Source organism: Rhinopithecus bieti, unplaced genomic scaffold, assembly GCF_001698545.2.
Source record: "Rhinopithecus bieti isolate Rb0 unplaced genomic scaffold, ASM169854v2 scaffold_3912, whole genome shotgun sequence".
NCBI classification, from domain to species: Eukaryota; Metazoa; Chordata; class Mammalia; order Primates; family Cercopithecidae; genus Rhinopithecus; species Rhinopithecus bieti.
Window position 1 is genome coordinate 746,861 of NW_016804439.1, and position 17,992 is coordinate 764,852.

Below are 17,992 nucleotides of genomic sequence, written 5' to 3' on the forward strand. Positions count from 1 at the left end.
CAAGGTGCCCTAATTTTGCTTTTTATAGCCAGCGTTTCTGTACCAAGCCTTTATCTCATGTGTCTGTCTGAAAAACCTGACCTAATAAGATAGACCCCATTTTTGTTTTCCCAGAAAGTATCTGCCTCATTGCACACTTCACAAAGAATGCTAAATGCTTGTAATTAGGTGACAGTTAGATAGATCAGGAACTGTTTCCAATTCGTCTTCATCTCACTCCAAAAACCTGGCTGTTCTGCGAAACAACATGTTTCACTGTTAAGGCCGAAACAGAAACGCGATTGTGATGGTTAAGCGCAGATGCACAGTCTGTCTTTTATTTCACAAACAGAATTCAGTCCCTACTTGGAGGCAGGCCTAAGTGTAGGAACTATTAATACATACATGCATAGGGCGGGGTTCCCCTCAAGAAACTCTCAGTCTACAGGGGAGAGTCAGATATATAAATAAAAGTTCAGTAACAAGTGTGACAGGATTGCATGAGACAGTGGGGCCCTAAGGAGACCATGGGTCTGGTTCCACCTCCGGAAGGGGAGGCTTTGGAAAGGGTTTAACTGGGAAGGCGAGACTTGAGTATGTGATTTCAGAAGGGTTAAATCCTCCTAGGTCAGGGCAATAAGGAACATGCGGCAGGAACAAACCAACACCTGTCCCCCATATGCCCAGGAACGTTAAGTCTAACCTTGCTGGGTGACCCCAGGGACAATCAACCTAATTCAGCTTTTCAATTCTCCCCAGAAACCTAGGCTGGTTCTGAAACCCAGGGGGCTAAGACATTTTGCAAGGTATAAAGTTTCCATGTCTTCAAAATAGAGAACTGCTAGGAACCGTTAGTGGCATTCCAGTCCAAACAGAAGCACATTCAAGGTCTCAGACAAAACCGAATTTCACCCCCAGGGCATGCAAAGTACATTTGGTTTATACCCCTTGCAAGCCCACAGAGCCACTCCTGCTTTAAAAACAGCCTGCGACCAATATGAACTCCTTCCAGAAAGAACAAAAGCAATGCGCATTTAGTCCTACAGCATAACTGGCATGAATTTTTATCTGATTTAACCTAACAGATAAGCCCTTAATACTTACTTTCACACCAGAAAATTCACCATGTATTTTGGCAAAGTGATATTGAATTACTGTTTCTTGACAATTAAATTGAGTTCCCAATTAGAAGAGGCACCAGAATTTAAAAAGGTAGCCAGGGCAGAGGTTTCTTCATTTCAGAGACTATTAATTCCTTTGAAAATTAAGATTTACTTTGACTCCTTTGTTCATGCTATTGCTCAACTCTCACCATAAAGTTGTCCTCAAATTTCTTTGGGTTTGCTCTGATAGTTTGTCTACTGTATTTCTTTGCATTTCTTCAGTTTATCACAATTACTCTAGTCAAAAAAATGGTCAAGCTTTTTTTCTTCAGGATCAAAACTAAAGAGTAAGTCTATATCTATATAAACACCTGGATATATGTCAGCTCTGCAAAAACATTTCATTTTGATTCATATTATTGACTTCTTCAGCCAAAATATTGCTCTGAGTTATATTACTTATTTCTCCCCAAATCTCCCTAATTAACTCTTAATTACTAACCCTTTTCATCTTTCCTTACTGACGCCAAGGTCTCTGCCAGAACCCTGTTCCTCTTCTCTCCCTAAACTTTGGCCAGGTCTTTCCCATCAGAAGTATAGGTAATGTGCATATCCCAAATTCAACCACCAAGACAAGTAAATAAGTTCACTATACTGCAAGGAAGCAACTCACATTTTTGAGAACTCAGAGAATATTAGAAAATAAACATTCAGGTATATTTTTCACAATGGCCTTTAAAATATGCAACAATAATAGAAAAAAAAGGTTTGAAAATCTTTGTAAAGGAAGTTGGTCACATTTTACATAGAACTGAATTCTGTAATAGCAAGGAAAATGGTCTTGGGTATATAGACTTTAAGAGAAGCAAAGAAAAGTCAAACAAATACACTCTCCCTCCCGCTACCCCCAAAATACTCACATCCTGCCATTTCTGATCTTGTTCTTTTAATTGTGATTTTATTTTCTGCATCTCCTCATAACGCAGCTGACGCAAGTTTTGAACATCCTCTGCGCTGACATCGCTCATGGACTTACTCCTACAACAAAAGACTCATGGTTACTACAGAAGTTCACATGACCAGACTTAGGGGTTAAACTGAGGTTGGACTTATATTTGGAAATTCCACCTAAATTTCTACCTAGACACTTCAGTGATAGTGTCACAGAAGTAGCGCTACAGAGATAAATGGTGTTTTTCCAAAACTCAGAAACAAGAGCCTAGCACTCGAGTGTGAATTTTTTTACAAAATGGCTAGATTAGCCTTACACGAGTCTCAAAAAAACTCCCCAAGGTTCATATTTAAAGAGGTCAATGCATAAAAGGATTACTTGAGGAAAAAACAGTCACTCTCTTTATTTTCTATCTCCTTCAAAGATAATCTGTTGAGGTTTGGCTGCCTTTTCTGGGCACTCATTAATAATTTAATGTTTACCTGATATTTTTCTCAAGTTCAATACCATGAATAAATGTGCTGCTGATTCTAAAAGATTCTATAAGATCTGCCCTACCAGTGCACTAGACTTGTTCTCAAAGCACCATAGGTAGTTTCTAATAGTCCTTTATAACTACCTCTATAACCCTCTTCTTCTATTAGGGCAACTTGCATGCATTCAACTTGTAACACAAGGATGGACTGAGGTTAAGCTTTGTAAGAGCTCAATACACAGTAGAAACCAATGAACAGAGTGGCATGTTGCGCACAGGTACATGTATGCTCTCTACATGCACATAACCAAGAGCCGAGTAAACTATACCAGAGGGGAGAGAGAGATTGAGGGTGGTCTCAAGAAAAGGGAGAGGTCCGATCTAAATACTGAGGAGCAAGTAGGAATGCGAGAAAGAGCCTTTGAAGCTCTTTCCTACTGATCTTTTATACTGCACTCCTGACTTTATTTAAGTAACTGTACACCTCCTGCCTGGGCATCTAAATTTTGCCTTCCAAGATGTTGCCATCATTATTTCTTTTAAAGCATGTTTGCTCCTAGCTGTTCAGGAATTCCTAGCTTAGCCAGCTCACGGAATTATAATTTCTAAACGATTCCCAATTCCATAATTAAGGAACCAGTCCTTCCTTTGACTCATTTCCAATTGCTTCTTGAATAAATATTTCTGCATGGATATCCCCTAGGCACTTATTCCATTGGCAAAGGACTGATTAAAATAATATCTAGAAGGGATTTTGTAAACTGTAACTCACTAAATGCATGGTTATTGTTGATGTGACCAAGCTCAATCTTGTCCCCAAACCTGCTTTTCCTCTTGTGATTACTAATGTTGCTACCTGCCCTCCAGTCATCCACATCTGAAACCTAAGAACCACTTTGCACCTTTGTTTCTCCCTTCTCCCCACTTTCCATTAGTTATCAAGTCCTTTCATTCAGTGTCTCTTTCTTTCCATCTCTATTGCCAACACCCTAGATCAGAGTACAGCCAACTCACCTAGACTTCCAAAATGGCTTCTTGAATTAATACCCAACCTCCAGTTTCAACAAACATCTTTCCTAAACTATTTCCTCTGATTCAAAAGCCCTTTACCAGTTTATCTAACTTCTTAATTGCCATTCATACCTCAGGACCCGCGGACAGGTATTTCCAACTTCCTATTCATTCTCCACTTGGAAGTCTAATAGGCCTCAGGTTTGTCACAAAAAAACCTGATTGTCCCCTTCACAACCTGCTCAGCTCTCACTCTCCTTGTATCAGTAAAGGTCACCTCTATCCTTCCCAACATTAGGGCACACATCTTGGAGTCATCCCAGATTCCTTTCTTTCTCTCATATACTGTAACTGGTCCCATCAGTAAATTCTGTCCCTCTGCCTTCTAAATGTGTCTAGAACACAATCACTTCTTACCACCTCCACCATTACACCCTGATCCAAGTGACTCCTACCTGGATGATTACAATTATTACAATAATCACATCTACTACCTGGATTATAACAATTAGTACATCATCTCCTACCCAGATTATTACAATTATTATAATAATCACATCACATCACCCACCTGGATTACAACAGCCTCCTTGCTTCCACCCCTTCCTACCCAACAGCAGCCAGACAGGTCCTTTCAGACTGCACTCAGATCACAGTACACCTCTACTCAGCACCCACTACTTTCTTCCCATTTCATTAGAGTTAAATTAAAGACAGGTTCTTCCAAAACCTAAGAGGTCTGCCATCCCTGGTTCCTACTACCTCTCTGTGCTCATCGGTACCATGCCCCCACTCCCTCTGCTCCAGCCAACTGGCCTCCCTGCCCTGCTCACACCTCCTGCTTTACCCTCTGCTCTTCAATCTGCCTGGAATGCTCTTTACCCAGATATCTACATAGCTCCTCTCTCACTTCCAGGCATCTGCTTAAATGTGCCCTCTGTGTTTCCTTCTCTGACCACCTTACCAAAAACAATAAATGCCCCTCTCCCCTGACCCATCCTGTCCCTAGTCCTTTCTCCTTCATATCATTTCTTGCCATCATGTACATTTATTTACATATCACTTGCCTTGCCCTGTAAGATTATAAAGCAGGAATTTTCTGATTTGCTTGCTGGTATATCACCTGCACCTGAAGGGGAGCCCAGCCTGCAGTAGGTGCTTGATAAATGTGTTAAATTAATGATCTAGATAATATTCAGCACTTCGATGAAGTCTTCCCAGCTCACCCATATCAAAGCTGCCCTGTCCCTTCTCTCAACCCCTCTACTGCTTCAGCTACACCTTTATCATGGTACTGAACCCTCAGCCTTATGTCTGTTACAGTGCATGTGTGTCTGTGTGTGCACGTGCATGCTTGGATTCTCTTCCTCACAAGTCATGTGTTGCTTAGGAGGAAAACTTATTAGCAGCACAAGGCATGCAGGATATATTCATTCAATGTCTGTGGTAAGAATGAGGTAGGTTTCCTAACATTTAATCAAGTAAAATTTACTATACTTAAAATGTTTCTAATTCTTTTTGTAAGATTATTATGGCTATCCACAGTTCTATGAAGAAAGTTCTACAGGATTTATTAAGGACTATTAAGGAATAAATTATATCGAGAGATTATATGAGGACATATATGAATATAGATGGATCTATTAATGTAATATATCTAACTAGGTATGACTAGTTATAAAACTGATTTGTGGGAATTTGAGAATATAAATTCACGTAAGTCACACTGTGAAGAATGAGGCTATTTGAACTAATACTATGATAGACTCACTAAGGGGAGGCAGGACAAATTTTTCAAGAACCAGGCATGAGGGGTATCTAGACACTCAACACACGAGATTACATAAACTCCAGAACAAACAACAAAAAAAGGGATGCTAAAAGTTTAATAATCTTTTGATGGGAGGAAGGCTAGAAGGCCCAGCAGCTCCCAGGGTTGCTCTCCTTTGGCCCTAATCCTTCTACACCATGCAATGCTAAGGTGTCTTCCCGTGAAATGTGCTTCTCAAGGGCAGAGGCTGCATCCTCCTCCTGGGTGTTCCCAACACGGAGCAGAGCCTGGCACACAGGCAGTCCTTAATGTGAACAAAGTGAACCAAATACACTCTGGAGTAGACAAGTCCCTGTGTAAGGCAGGAATGTGAGCACAGTTCACTCCCTAGGGTAAAAAAAGGTTACCCACATTGAGCCTGCACACATTGTATAGTAGCTGGAGCCAGGCACCGCAACGAGCCAGGAGGGGAGGGCTGCAGGCCCAGCCGTGGTGCCAGTTTTCACCCCACCCTAACACACATTAGTTCACTTCCGAGCTCCCATTTCTCACCTGCTAAGTGAGGAAGGGATTGTTATGAGAACTGGATTTGACTGTGTGGGTTGCATTTTTAAAACCTTCTGGGCCATATACTAATTCTCACTAAAGCTAACATGATTGTTTGGGATCTCCCAAAAGCTAACTCTCCAAGCTGCTTCAAATCAGAGAGGTCACTCCAGACCACAGTGATAAAATCCAGAACTTTTGTAGTAGAGGAAGGAGTCTCTCAGGCCAGATCACAAAGAATTCTTCCTTCCCTTATCAGCATTAATGGCATAATACTCAGCTTCTGAGGGCTTACTGTGTGTGCCAGCAACCTCGCCAAGCAGTCTACGTGAATTATCTCAAAGGCAAAGCCCTAGTCCGGTTCTACCACTCACAAGCCACATGTCCTTGGGAAAGCTGTAATATTTGTTTCTCTATCTCCACATCCCTGTCAGCCTCACAGATTTGAGATAAGTACCAGAGATAGCATCAGGAAAATTGTTTGGGAAAACTATGAAGGATTGCGCGGCTCTAGTATGTTGTGTTGAATGAAGGATGATTAACTGGCAAATCACATCATATGTCTCTTACAAGTCCTGCTTCATTTGTATTTCCTTATTTGGAAAGGCTCCAATTTAGAACTGCAACTGGAGTTTTTCCAAAAAATACAGATATAGCATCTTGCCTTTCTGTTGAACAGAATTTTTTAAAATAGCATTTAGAAGGAAAAGAGGAAGTTTAAGGAAGAAGTTGTCAATCATAAGGTTGCTAAAGTCTCACTCTCTTCTCCCACTATGCAGGTTGCCTACTATGCTCCTGGCACTTTTTGGCTAGTTTTAAGGCGTTTCCTTTTAGAACTCACTTCCAGGAACTTTGCAGGTGAAAACCTAAGGAGTAATGGATTAAAAAGGACCAGAATGTGGCAAATATTCTCAAATATAAAATCATGGATAGACTTATACAGCAGACAGAAATTCCATGATACTGGGGTTAAGTTTCCCCAGCTTTTGGCGGGAGACAGGAATATACTGATTTATGTACCTCTTAGTGTATTTCCATTAGGTACTACAGGAATTCTCTGAAGAGCAATCAATGCTAAAACTTGGGCAAGAGGCTTTGGAACTACCATACACTAGAATAAAAAGGCAATGTGATGAAGATTTTTCATTTACTGTATACTCTCAGTGAGGGTTCCTCAGTAGCACCACTACTGACATTTTGGGGTAAGAAAACTGTTGTAGGCACTCCTGTGTACTGTAGGACATTTAGCAGCATCTCTAGCTATGAAGGCACTAGTTGCCAGTAGCGCACACACCCCCACCCACCCAATGGGACAATAAAAAACGCCTCCAGACATTGCCAAATGTCTCCTGGGGGTGGAGGGAAATCCCTAGAAATAACTGACATTGGCTTTTTTTCCCCTTTCTTTTTTGCTGTCATAAGCCTTTATAATTCTACAGAATCTTTTGGCCAAACCCATAAGTGAAATGTAGGTGACTTAATTGTCTTTTATTACAACTTCATGTGAAATCAGTGTTCACTTCCTATTAACACTGGCAACAGATTCAACAGCTTAATCACATACAAGATTATTTCTACATATTCTTACAACAAATTTTGTCATAAATTGCTTCTGCCAAAACACATTACCAAATTTTCAAGTTTCATGAAACCATACAGACATAAATCCATGCAAGATGAAAGTGCATAGAAGAAATGACTACCACACACAAAGCATCTTAAAAACAAACAAGCAAACTGACAGGTGTTAAATGCCAAGTAAAAAGCAAGCCAGAAATTAACAGTCTCAGACTTCAAAAGATACTGCACATTTCTCTTTAACCCAGTCCTCACAAAAAAGAAAGCATTCATGTTATAGGCAGTTATTTTTCAATGACAGCATGTTGAGCAATAATGGTTTTTCAGGTAACTATGCCAAGCTTGACAACGAACATTATGTTCAGAGAAATATCACCCAGCATAAACATGAAACAGGTTCTAGATTAAAAGCCTACACTTAATCCAATTTAAATTTCTATTTTCTTTTCACTGCAGCAGATCTACTTAAGAAAAGTACCAGTAGGCCAGGCCTGATGGCTCACATCTGTAATCATAACATTTTGGGAGGCCAAGGCAGGAGGAATGCTTGGGCCCAAGAGCTCAAGACCAGCCTGCCAGCCTGGGCAACATAGCAAGACTCCATCTCTTTAAAAAAAAAAGAAAAAAAAAGCCCTGGTAACTGACAGACTATAGAGAAAAATCCTTTGTTATAGATTTGACTTAATTGACTTCAAGTGGTCCAAAACACACTTGAGTTTTCTAAGGACACATTCATATTATAATACTTTCCATTGTTTGACACATCGTGCATTATTCAGTCTCAATTTACAGACAATCTTGCTTTATTTGTGTAGTTACCTTGGCATTGAACTGCATGCAGAACAGCCTTTAAAACAAATATTGTACTATCGGAACAATTATCTTGGGATAGAAAACATTTGCTGCTGTTAGCTCTAACCCAGAAAAATCTTTAGCTTTTTGAGTTGTGGTTTTAGGCTTCTGTCTTCTTCTCTAACTCAGTCATATAATTTATCCCTCACTACGGGGAACATACCCAGCCACTGAAACGGTTGTACATGTTGGCATTCCCAACACATACTTGTACTCTGGGTACTTGTATTCCCTTTAAGAAAAGCAACAATTTCTGAGAGCTGCTTACATTATAAAGTTATATTTAATTTACAAATGAAAATTTTTCTGAAAGTTACAATTCAACATGCTTAAAGCTGCAAAGAGATTTTTAATCAAGTTAAAACAGCTTTCCTATGACTTGAAAGTAGCAAATGCTTAAGCGTCATGCAGATAAGCTGGAAAGGGGATAATGTGCCTTTGCATGGCACATGGAAAGCATGCAGGGACCCCGGTTTTCAAAATCAGTGGCTAACAAGTACTTGCAATTTGTTGCCTATGGTTCAGTTACACCTTTGGCATCTAGAATGGTTACACTGCTTTACGTTTAGTAGCTTCCAACATTTCTGAATTATCAAAAATTATAAAAAGCTATCAAAACTAGAGATTCTTATAGATGAAGTAAATCCTTGTAAGGGAAGACACTTAGCTACTAAGGCCTGAGCAGATTAAAACATTTTCATCCTTTAACTCTCTTCCTTTTGCTCAAACACTATTGGCCCTTAGATACACAAAGTTACAGAAGGTTTGGTGGAAAATATTAAGATACGGCCACCTTGTGATTTTATATTAAGAATGAATAAATGATTTACTATAAATGTAGATTTTGCCTGTAATCCCAGCACTTTGGGAGGCTGAGGTGGATGGATCACCTGAGGTCAGGAATTTGAGACCAGCTTGACCAACCTGGTGAAACCCTTTCTCTACTAAAAATACAAAAATTAGCAGGGTGTGGTAGCATGCAACTGTAGTCCCAGCCACTCGGGAGGCTGAGACAGGAGAACTGCTTGAACCTGGTAGGTGAAAGTTGCCATGAGCCAAGATTGCGCCACTGCACTCCAGCCCAGGCAACAGAGCAAGACTCCATCTCAAAAAAAAAAAAAAAAAAAAAACGTAGTTTTGCGACAATGACATTAACAAGAAGATTTTGCAGTTTTGAAGGTCAATTTTGCACCATAAACATAGCCATATTATACCTGTTTTTCCTAATCAGGAATCTTGAAAATATAATACTTCCACATACCACCTAGGGAAGATTAACGCATCCCTACTAATGAAGTTCCCAGTCATTATATGGATTATGTCAACTGGGTGTATTCTAAACTTGAAGTAAATGCTAATATTCTTTTTCCATCACTGATTTTCTAAAATGTAGTAACTTGGGCTTTAGCATCCATAAATCAGAATTTTAGTCCATGTAGCAACCAAATACCAAAATACATATACCTAAACTTAGGCAAGTGCTTTTGTTACTTTCAATCAACTCACTAAATATTTAAAAAGGAAAAAAGAAGGGATGGAGCTAAAGTTTAAATTTTTAATAAAACAATTTTCTCATGCACTGGGCACCAAGACACAGAAATATTGTCATTAGGTTGCAAAACAAACATTTCCCATTTAAAAAATCTCATGCACAGCACACAACATCCCCATTTAGTGACATGCCATGCCAGAAATACAGTAAATTATACAAAGAACAAACAATAGGCACAGATTTTTTACTGTGAACCACATAACTTACCCATTCTCACCATAAATCTTTTGAAAGAGTCTAAGAAACCAGAAAACCAAAATTAAAAGTCATTTTCCCAGTTATATTAGTTTCTAAACATTTAATGTCTTTCACTTAAGAATCTAATTGGAAACGGACAAATCTCAAAAGGTCACTTCTTCCATCACATTCTTGATCATGTCTCAAGTTCTCATCAATTTCCTATCTCAGGAAATTCAGATTAAGCAAAATGAAGAATTTCCTCAATTTACTCTGAGCTAACAAATCCATAAGAAAAGGCTTCCCATTGTCAGGAACTGTTAAGTTAGATTTGGATCCTTTAATTTTATTCAACCTAATCAGATTTGTCCATCCCTAAGTTCCACAAACTGAACATTCATCAAAAAGGCAAGTTGCATCATACAAACTATCAAAATGGCCATGATTACATACACACAAAATCCAGCAGACAACAAATACCATTCATGCATTTTAACATCAATGTTTACACTGAACTTTATAAATAAAAATAAGTTACAAATGATAGTCCAAGAAACCTAGGCCAAAAAAAATTTAAGTCAAATGAAATTTGCAATGCCATATTTTCAGGGAAAATTTTACCACCCAAAAAAATCAGACACTCTAAAATGTGAGCGACACATAAAACCAAACTATCACCAGACTGTTACAGAAATGCCTGAACATGAGAAGTCCAGAAATATAAGTTGGAAAACATTTTTATGAAACTTCATATTGGTGAATAGTACCACAGTACTGCTTAAGTCAAAGGCAATGTTTATGTATATGCAGTCTTAAACAAGTTATTTAGAGGCCTAAATAAGTTATTTAGAGACACGCAAATATGGAATTGCACTTTTTCTACAAAATGAGCGTTTTTCAAAGCAAATTAAATTTTATGGGATGCTTCAAAATGGCACGCGACATGCAGAGTTGAGCAATATGATGAGCTGCTTTCTTGCATGAGAAAAGTTACACAAGATCATCCATTACAAGCAAAATCCTTGCAGAAACACACTCTGACCTCTCCACCATCAGCCTTTTCTTGTGCCTAAGTCTGCTGGCCTCCCGGATGGCCTCCCATCTCTGCAAGTCGGCCTCACTGCAGGGGCCAGGGGTGAAACTGACGGGAGGCACGGTAGTTCCCAGTTTCCAGGACTGAATCTTACGTGTCAGCATGTCATCTTTCTTCTGCCGATATGAAGGAACTAATATTCTACAGCTATTACTTTTTTCTTTGGATGGGCATGTCCTTTCAAGTACACAGAGAAATTTTGCTTGAATTTCTGGAGGAAGAGTCCAGGGTTCGGGGAAAGGGACTGGGTGGTATCTATCTGGAGCCCCGGACAGCGGTACTTCTTTCTTCTGTGCTGGAATTCGGCGAACAATCATATCATCTTTTTCCAAATCCGGAAGTACAAGTTCACCTTCTCTACACTGTAAAATTATATCTCGTTCTACAGAATCATCTTGCTCAGAGAACTTTCTAAAGTCTTCAAAAGCTCGGAGAACATATGGATTTGCATGGAAAGCCCCAGTCTTTCTGACAAAGAAATCATCATTCTCTAAGTCAGGATCCAGGGCCGCCATCTCCAGGTCATCTCTTCTATAGCCCGGTGCATAAGAGAGATTCTTCCTGCGGGTTATGAGCCTTGGGCCAGAAGTGGGATCAATTTTAGTATGTGTTTCAGAAGACAAGATGTCATCAGAGTATGTTTGGAGGGCCTGAAGCAGTAAAAACTGACTGATGCACAGAGAGGAAAAATGAAAGAGAATCTTATTAAGTTTGGGGAGAAAAGGTAACTAGCAGATCGACTAGCCAAAGGTAAGTAGCAGACCAACTAGCCAGTTACTGAGGATAAATTATTTTAGAGGACCACTGGGGGACTCTTGCTAGGAATAGACTAGCATTTAATGCAACACCCATGACTTTCCTAGATACTCTCTAAAGAAATAAGAGCAGAGCATACTTCTCAGGAAAGCTGGGCACCATAGAGGCCATGGATGGAGCTGGAGTATAGACTAAGTACCCCTCCCAGGCACACATAAAAGCCACTCCCTGGTACCCTTTTTTCTTTCTTTTTTTTTTTTTTAACACAGAGTTTTGCTCTGTCCCCCAGGCTGAGTGCAGTGGTGCAATCTCAGCTCACTGCAGCCTCTGCCTCCTGGGTTCATGCAATTCATCTCCCTCAGCCTTCCGAGTAGCTGGGATTAGAGGTGCCCCCTACCATGCCTGGTTAATTTTTGTATTTTTAGTACAGACAAGGTTTCACCATTTTAGCCAAGCTGGTCTCAAACTCCTGACCTCAAGTGATCCACCTGCCCCGGTCTCCCAAAGTGCTGGGATTCCAGGCATAAGCCACTGTGTTTGGCCCCTGGTACCCCTCATTCCATTTGCCACCATGTCTAAGTGCCCCCTGAAGAAGAAGGAATAATCTTTGAAAGTTTCACAAGTTGGGCATCATGCACTTTATGCAATAGGTATATGTAATCAGCCGGAAAAAGGGAAAATAAATTGCTCTTAAGTTTTATAAAAGAGCTCAAGGAATCTTTCCTTGGCATTTTCCCTAGACTTGTCCTTCCCAGTCTCTACCTGAAAGTTATTTCCTTGTTCCACATCTCCACACACAGCAAAACTGTAAAATTAGGTAAACTTTCTAACAAGACTTTTTGAACTGGCTTTTCAACAAAACTGCCACATGTAAATATATCCTGTCTCACACATTATTGTGCTAAAGAAGAATGTTGAATCCTACAGACTTCCAAGCTGATGTAGTTGCACAGAAAGCAGCATGTTATACATTACGCTTTTGTACTAAGTCCACTAAATGAGTCAGATTTCCTGATTCAATGCAATCAGGTCCCAGGTTAATGGAGCAGCAGAAGCGGGCAGAGGGGTGTCTGAGGCCAGACCCCAGCAAGCAAGCTCATGCAGACAGGGGCACCTGGGCTCATCCGAAGCACTACTGCTTCTCCTGGCTGCATGGGAGTCCAGTGATTTTACAGCCCGTTTGGTAGCTAATTCCAGCAAGAGTGAAGGTCTTTGGCAGTTGCCATCTAGCCTACGCTCTGCTTTTTGTGCTCTACTAAAAACGGTGGTGCTTCTGTCAGAACCTGAGTCCTCATCCTCAGAATCTGAATTCCTTCTACTGTGAGTGACATGAAGAAAAGAAGGGAGGAGGGAATGAGACAAAGAATTGGAGAAAACAGAACTACTAAAAATAATGCCATGCTATGACTATGTATAGAACAGGGCTTTTTAAGATCTAGATCCTCAGGTTTAAATTTAAACAGAAATTCATTTCCATTATATAGGTTCTGTAGACACTAGAGAACTAATTAGACTTTCTCTCTCTCTCTCTTATTATTATAAAAAACATGCACATAGAACCCCAGCTGGGGTACTGAATGTACAATGGTATAATAGAAACATGCACAACGACAAACCTGAATCCCTGAAATTCTTTATACCATGGCTTATAAGTTTCCCTTTTTATTCTTTTCCAGTTCACATCTTCTGGGGTCCAACATTTGGGAAGAAACTGATCAAAAGCATTCCCTGGGTTTGGTATGACTGGACTGAGCTTGCGTACATAAAGATCATCCTTTACAATGTTGGGTATGCTTCTTGTCTTTGCTTTTTCCTCTTCCAAATAACAAGAGGACTTTGAAGTTCCTTGTACAGTTGGCCAGTTCTCCATATTTGTGCCCCAAATCCTCCTCTGATTACTGTTCAAAACATCCAACTGGTTAAGACACTATATGAGCATTTGTGACACAACACACAAACGGCATGCTTTCTGGTTCACAAAGTTTACACCACTGTGAACAAAGTAAATTAGTTCCCATTCTCATCACCACCACAACTCCTAGGACAAATTTATTATAACAGCATCTCATTTTAATTCAAGGATAGCTAGATACACATGGGCCAAAGATACTTCATTAGAAGCTGTGTTAAAAGAAAGAGGCACATAACAATTTGGGGTGTTACTTTCTGAATTAAAATCAGCAGCATGATAGACAGCCGGATCCAGGACAAGTATTTCTGACCTCGTCAGTCCATACAGCCCCATGGCGAACATATCAGCAGGAGAAAATATTGGCGGACAAAAATTAGGAGAGGTGATTTTCGAGATGAAATTCTGGGGCCTCTTTTTCACTTGGAATCTACGGTTGGCTAAGTCATCCAAAACTATGTCAGGAAACCTTCGTTCATCCTCAGAGTCCGAACCACTTTCAAAACCGTACGCCTCCCCATGAGAGGAAGCTGGATTTGCAAAAACACACTCTGTTCTGCTAATTTGCTGAGAAATTAAAGGATTCTTTTCATGTCCACTAAGATCAATCAAAAAAGGAAAAACATTACATGGCAGGGCTCATCATGAACAATATAAATTATCTGGTAAGCTGAAAAATACCAATAAACTGAAGTCATGCATCTAAAAAAAGACCTAGCAAATCACATGCTGACATTCTAAAACAGAAGAAATGGCTTCAAGATATGTATAACTAAAATAGAGGGATGAAAAATATTCTCACAAGTCAAGCTTAATATATGATCTATGAAACACATTTAAGAGCCATTCTTTTTACCACATTTAACATCCCACCACATTCGAAACGCATACGAAACTCAATAATCACACCCATTTCAGTACCTCGAAAATGTTCCATCTGCTTCTGTATAAACCGGGCTTGCCCAGCTTCTTCTGTTATCCTCATGTTTGTCCGGCTTTTTCTTCCTCAGAGGTGCTGGTACATAGGATGGCTGTCTACTTTTGTTGGGTAAAAAACGATTGAAGGGTAATGCAGTCTTTGGCTCAACAGCTGAAATCCTTCGATACGACATATCATCTTTATTATAATCTTGCATCTTGAATGTAAATTCCAAATCTGTGTCACTTTCAAAACCTATAAAGGAGGCACAAGAATTTGCTTTACTCTCCAGATTATTCGCCTAACTGAAACCCACACAGTGCGCCTGCTTTGTCTTTCCCTTAGAAACCCAGTGCTGCCACTGCTAACTGCAGGGAATATTTTTAGAAATTTGTCACGAAGTTGTGATAAGATCCATTAGGAGGATCTTGCTTTGCATACTGGAGGCACATGCAGTACATTCTTTTGCTGTTGTAGGCTCTAAGCAGAAAACGTCCTGTTTTACTAGTGAGCCCCTTTTCTTCTCAATCTCTGTCTCCATGATTTTCCATAAGATTTGTTGATGTAATACCTAGAAATAAAATCTAGCAATGGAGTCACAGATACTTAAAACAACATGCAAAAGTAATTCTAGGGGAACTCAGTAATTTAAAATAAGGCATGCAGCTATCTACAATATATATGTGAGGGGAGAGATCAGGAAGGATGTAGAAAGAGAAGCAAAACAACAACAACAAGTTTGTAAAGGGTCTGGATAGATCCGATGAACCAGAATCAGATATTAAATATGAGGTTGGACTGGATGACTTCTAAAGTTCCAAAGGAATCTCAAGTCTTATGCCCAAATGAGAGCACAGAACTCACAGTTTCTTCTGGGTGGCCATGGAAATTATACTGGGAACCTTGTATTATGATTCAAAATCATTTAAACACAAATTCAAAAGAACACCCTTTGATACACCTCAAGGTCAGATAGATACAAATAGTAATCTGCTTTCTTAAAAGAAGAATAATAAATCTACTCTTTTAAAGACAAAGGAAGAAAAGGGGAGAGAACAACACTACAGATCCAAGCCAAGTTGTCTCTCTTTCCCACCCTTCTTCTCTTCCTGCCTCCTGTGCATTTATAAAGGTTTGGAAGTGTTACTTGCTTCTCACCAGGGTTCTCTCCGGGCCTGGCTGTGCACAGCGCCTGACAGCTACAAGCTCTCAGCAGGTAGAGCACCTGCAGGGTTAACCTGTGTTAAAGGCAGTCTCTTCCCCTCCCTCCTGCCTGGCAGGAAGCTACAGTAAATAACACTGAGAACAGTCTACAGGAAGTCGCTTAACATACAGCTGTGAGACAGGGACATGGTAAAAGGAGAGTAGAGTCTTAGTAAAAGAGAGAAAGTAAACGCAGCTATGACCATGAGGGGTAGTAGTCAATAAACTGGTGCTTTCTTTTTACCACCTTCTAAAAAATTAGACATTTATCTCTCATTTCCAATAAGTATATCAATTACTCTTGCCAAAATCTATACATGTGGAATTTTAAAGTCATAGACTATTTTACTTTTTAAGATAAAGTCTTTTTTTAGCCCAGTACAGTACCTGCAGATAATTTCCCCCCCCCAAAATATCATTCTTGATATGAGTTTTCATGTAAAACTAGAGAATGTGACGTTGCAATTCTGTTATCCTAAAAATATTACCCTGTATTATACTGCTCATCAATTTAGGACTACAATCTAGAGGGTAGCAGTAGAATTTTAACACGCTGATCACAAAAGAGTTTCATCATCCAGGTGCCTCCATCCCAGGCTTTTTTTCCCTGCTTAGTTGTAATTTCCAAGACTTCACTTCCACACTCTTCAAACAAGGTCTGCAGCCCCATTTCCAAGATCAGAAAGGAATGTGACAGTAGCCCTCTGCTTTTGGTTACATGGACAGGTGTCTATTCCAACTAGGATCTGAGAAGACGCCTTAGATTCCACACTGCTGGGTGGGCCACTGCATCTGAACTGACTGAAGCCTGCATATTCACACATGCCCTCTATCTTTTCCCCTTTTATTCCTTGGCTAGATATAAATTCCATCATTACATGGAGTAGGTTCTTCAGTCAGGGCAAAGAAATACAGCGGGTTCAGAATTTCAGCCTCTGCTTTTACAGCTTTAACCACTCAGATGAATCACATACTCAGATTCATTTCCTTAAACGTATTGGAATCGTCATCTAGGCTATGAATCTGTCACACCTTGACAGCAAACAGCCAATACATGTGGCAGTAATTACAAAGGTTAATGCTTAAATAGCCTTTCACACTTTTTATTTTTAAAAACTACTACTCTAAAAGATAAAGCATTCAGGTTTTTTGTTACCATGCTTAATAAATTGTTGATTGATTTTTTGGAAAACAAATTCACAGTATGTTGTATTTATGTAAGTTTCACATCAGAAGCAAAACAAAGAATAAATTCTAGTTAATGATGTGCATACTGAAGTATTTAGGACAAGTGTAATATATTCTGAAATGCCTCAAAAAGTAGGATGATTAAATTATAACAGAGAAAGAAAGAGGGAGGGAGGGGGAGAAAGAGAAAGAGAGAGAGAGGAGAGAGAGATGGGTATAAGCCAAATCATGCATAGTAAAACATCATGGTGGAATTAGGTGACAAACACATGTGTGTTTACTGTACAATTATTTTAAGTTTGCTGATTTTTGACATTTTTGTCATAGATATGCTGGGAAAAATATCTAGAAATAGAAAAGTAATATTCCAAATACACAAGTAATGTAAAATCCCTAACAATCAAGCAGAAATTCACAGCCAGAACTCAATGTTTTCATGTTGATGTCAGTAGAAGCATATAAATATTTCAAAAAAACTTTGTGATTTCAATCTAATCAAATCTGAATAGCTGGAGATGTGCAGTCAGAAATTGCTGATGCTATACCCAGTAGCCACAGGAATAAGATGTGCATTGAAATAACTGAACTGACCATAAGCTTGGGATTTTGAAAGAAGGTTCCTTCCCACAACAGAATGTCTCTAACATGTTCCTTTCACACTTGCTCTGTCCTGGGTTAGCTCTGACCCTGAAAGGACCAAAAGAGGATTTCTACCAGCATGTTAGGTGGTGGTATATTATTCAATCTACAAAGTTTAACATAATATTCTATCATGATAGATAGCAGTCATTTCTTCTCATCTATAGAAATAACTGTAAAAATATCTCTCTTGTTTTTGCTTAAGAGAATTTTTTTAATCTTTTGAAAAAAGCCAAGGATGAAAGTTACTCAGAAAGTAGAAGAGATTTTTTTTTTTTTTTTTTTTTTT

General features: G+C 39.4%; 1 protein-coding gene across 4 annotated transcripts in view; it reads right to left on the reverse strand.

Moving 5' to 3' along the window:
* Window positions 1-17,992, reverse strand: part of LMO7 (LIM domain 7) — a 221,594-nt gene that overhangs the window by 41,617 nt on the left and 161,985 nt on the right. For 2 of the 4 annotated variants that reach the window (XM_017868332.1, XM_017868334.1), the window contains 6 exons: window positions 14,676-14,928; window positions 13,462-13,743; window positions 12,960-13,163; window positions 11,039-11,758; window positions 10,027-10,056; window positions 2,003-2,120 (listed from right to left, as the gene is read on the reverse strand). In XM_017868332.1, coding sequence (XP_017723821.1) covers window positions 2,003-2,120; window positions 10,027-10,056; window positions 11,039-11,758; window positions 12,960-13,163; window positions 13,462-13,743; window positions 14,676-14,928 — 1,607 coding nt within the window. The remainder of the gene's footprint in view (window positions 1-2,002; window positions 2,121-10,026; window positions 10,057-11,038; window positions 11,759-12,959; window positions 13,164-13,461; window positions 13,744-14,675; window positions 14,929-17,992) is intronic. The other 2 variants (XM_017868333.1, XM_017868335.1) reach the window with 2 other exon arrangements.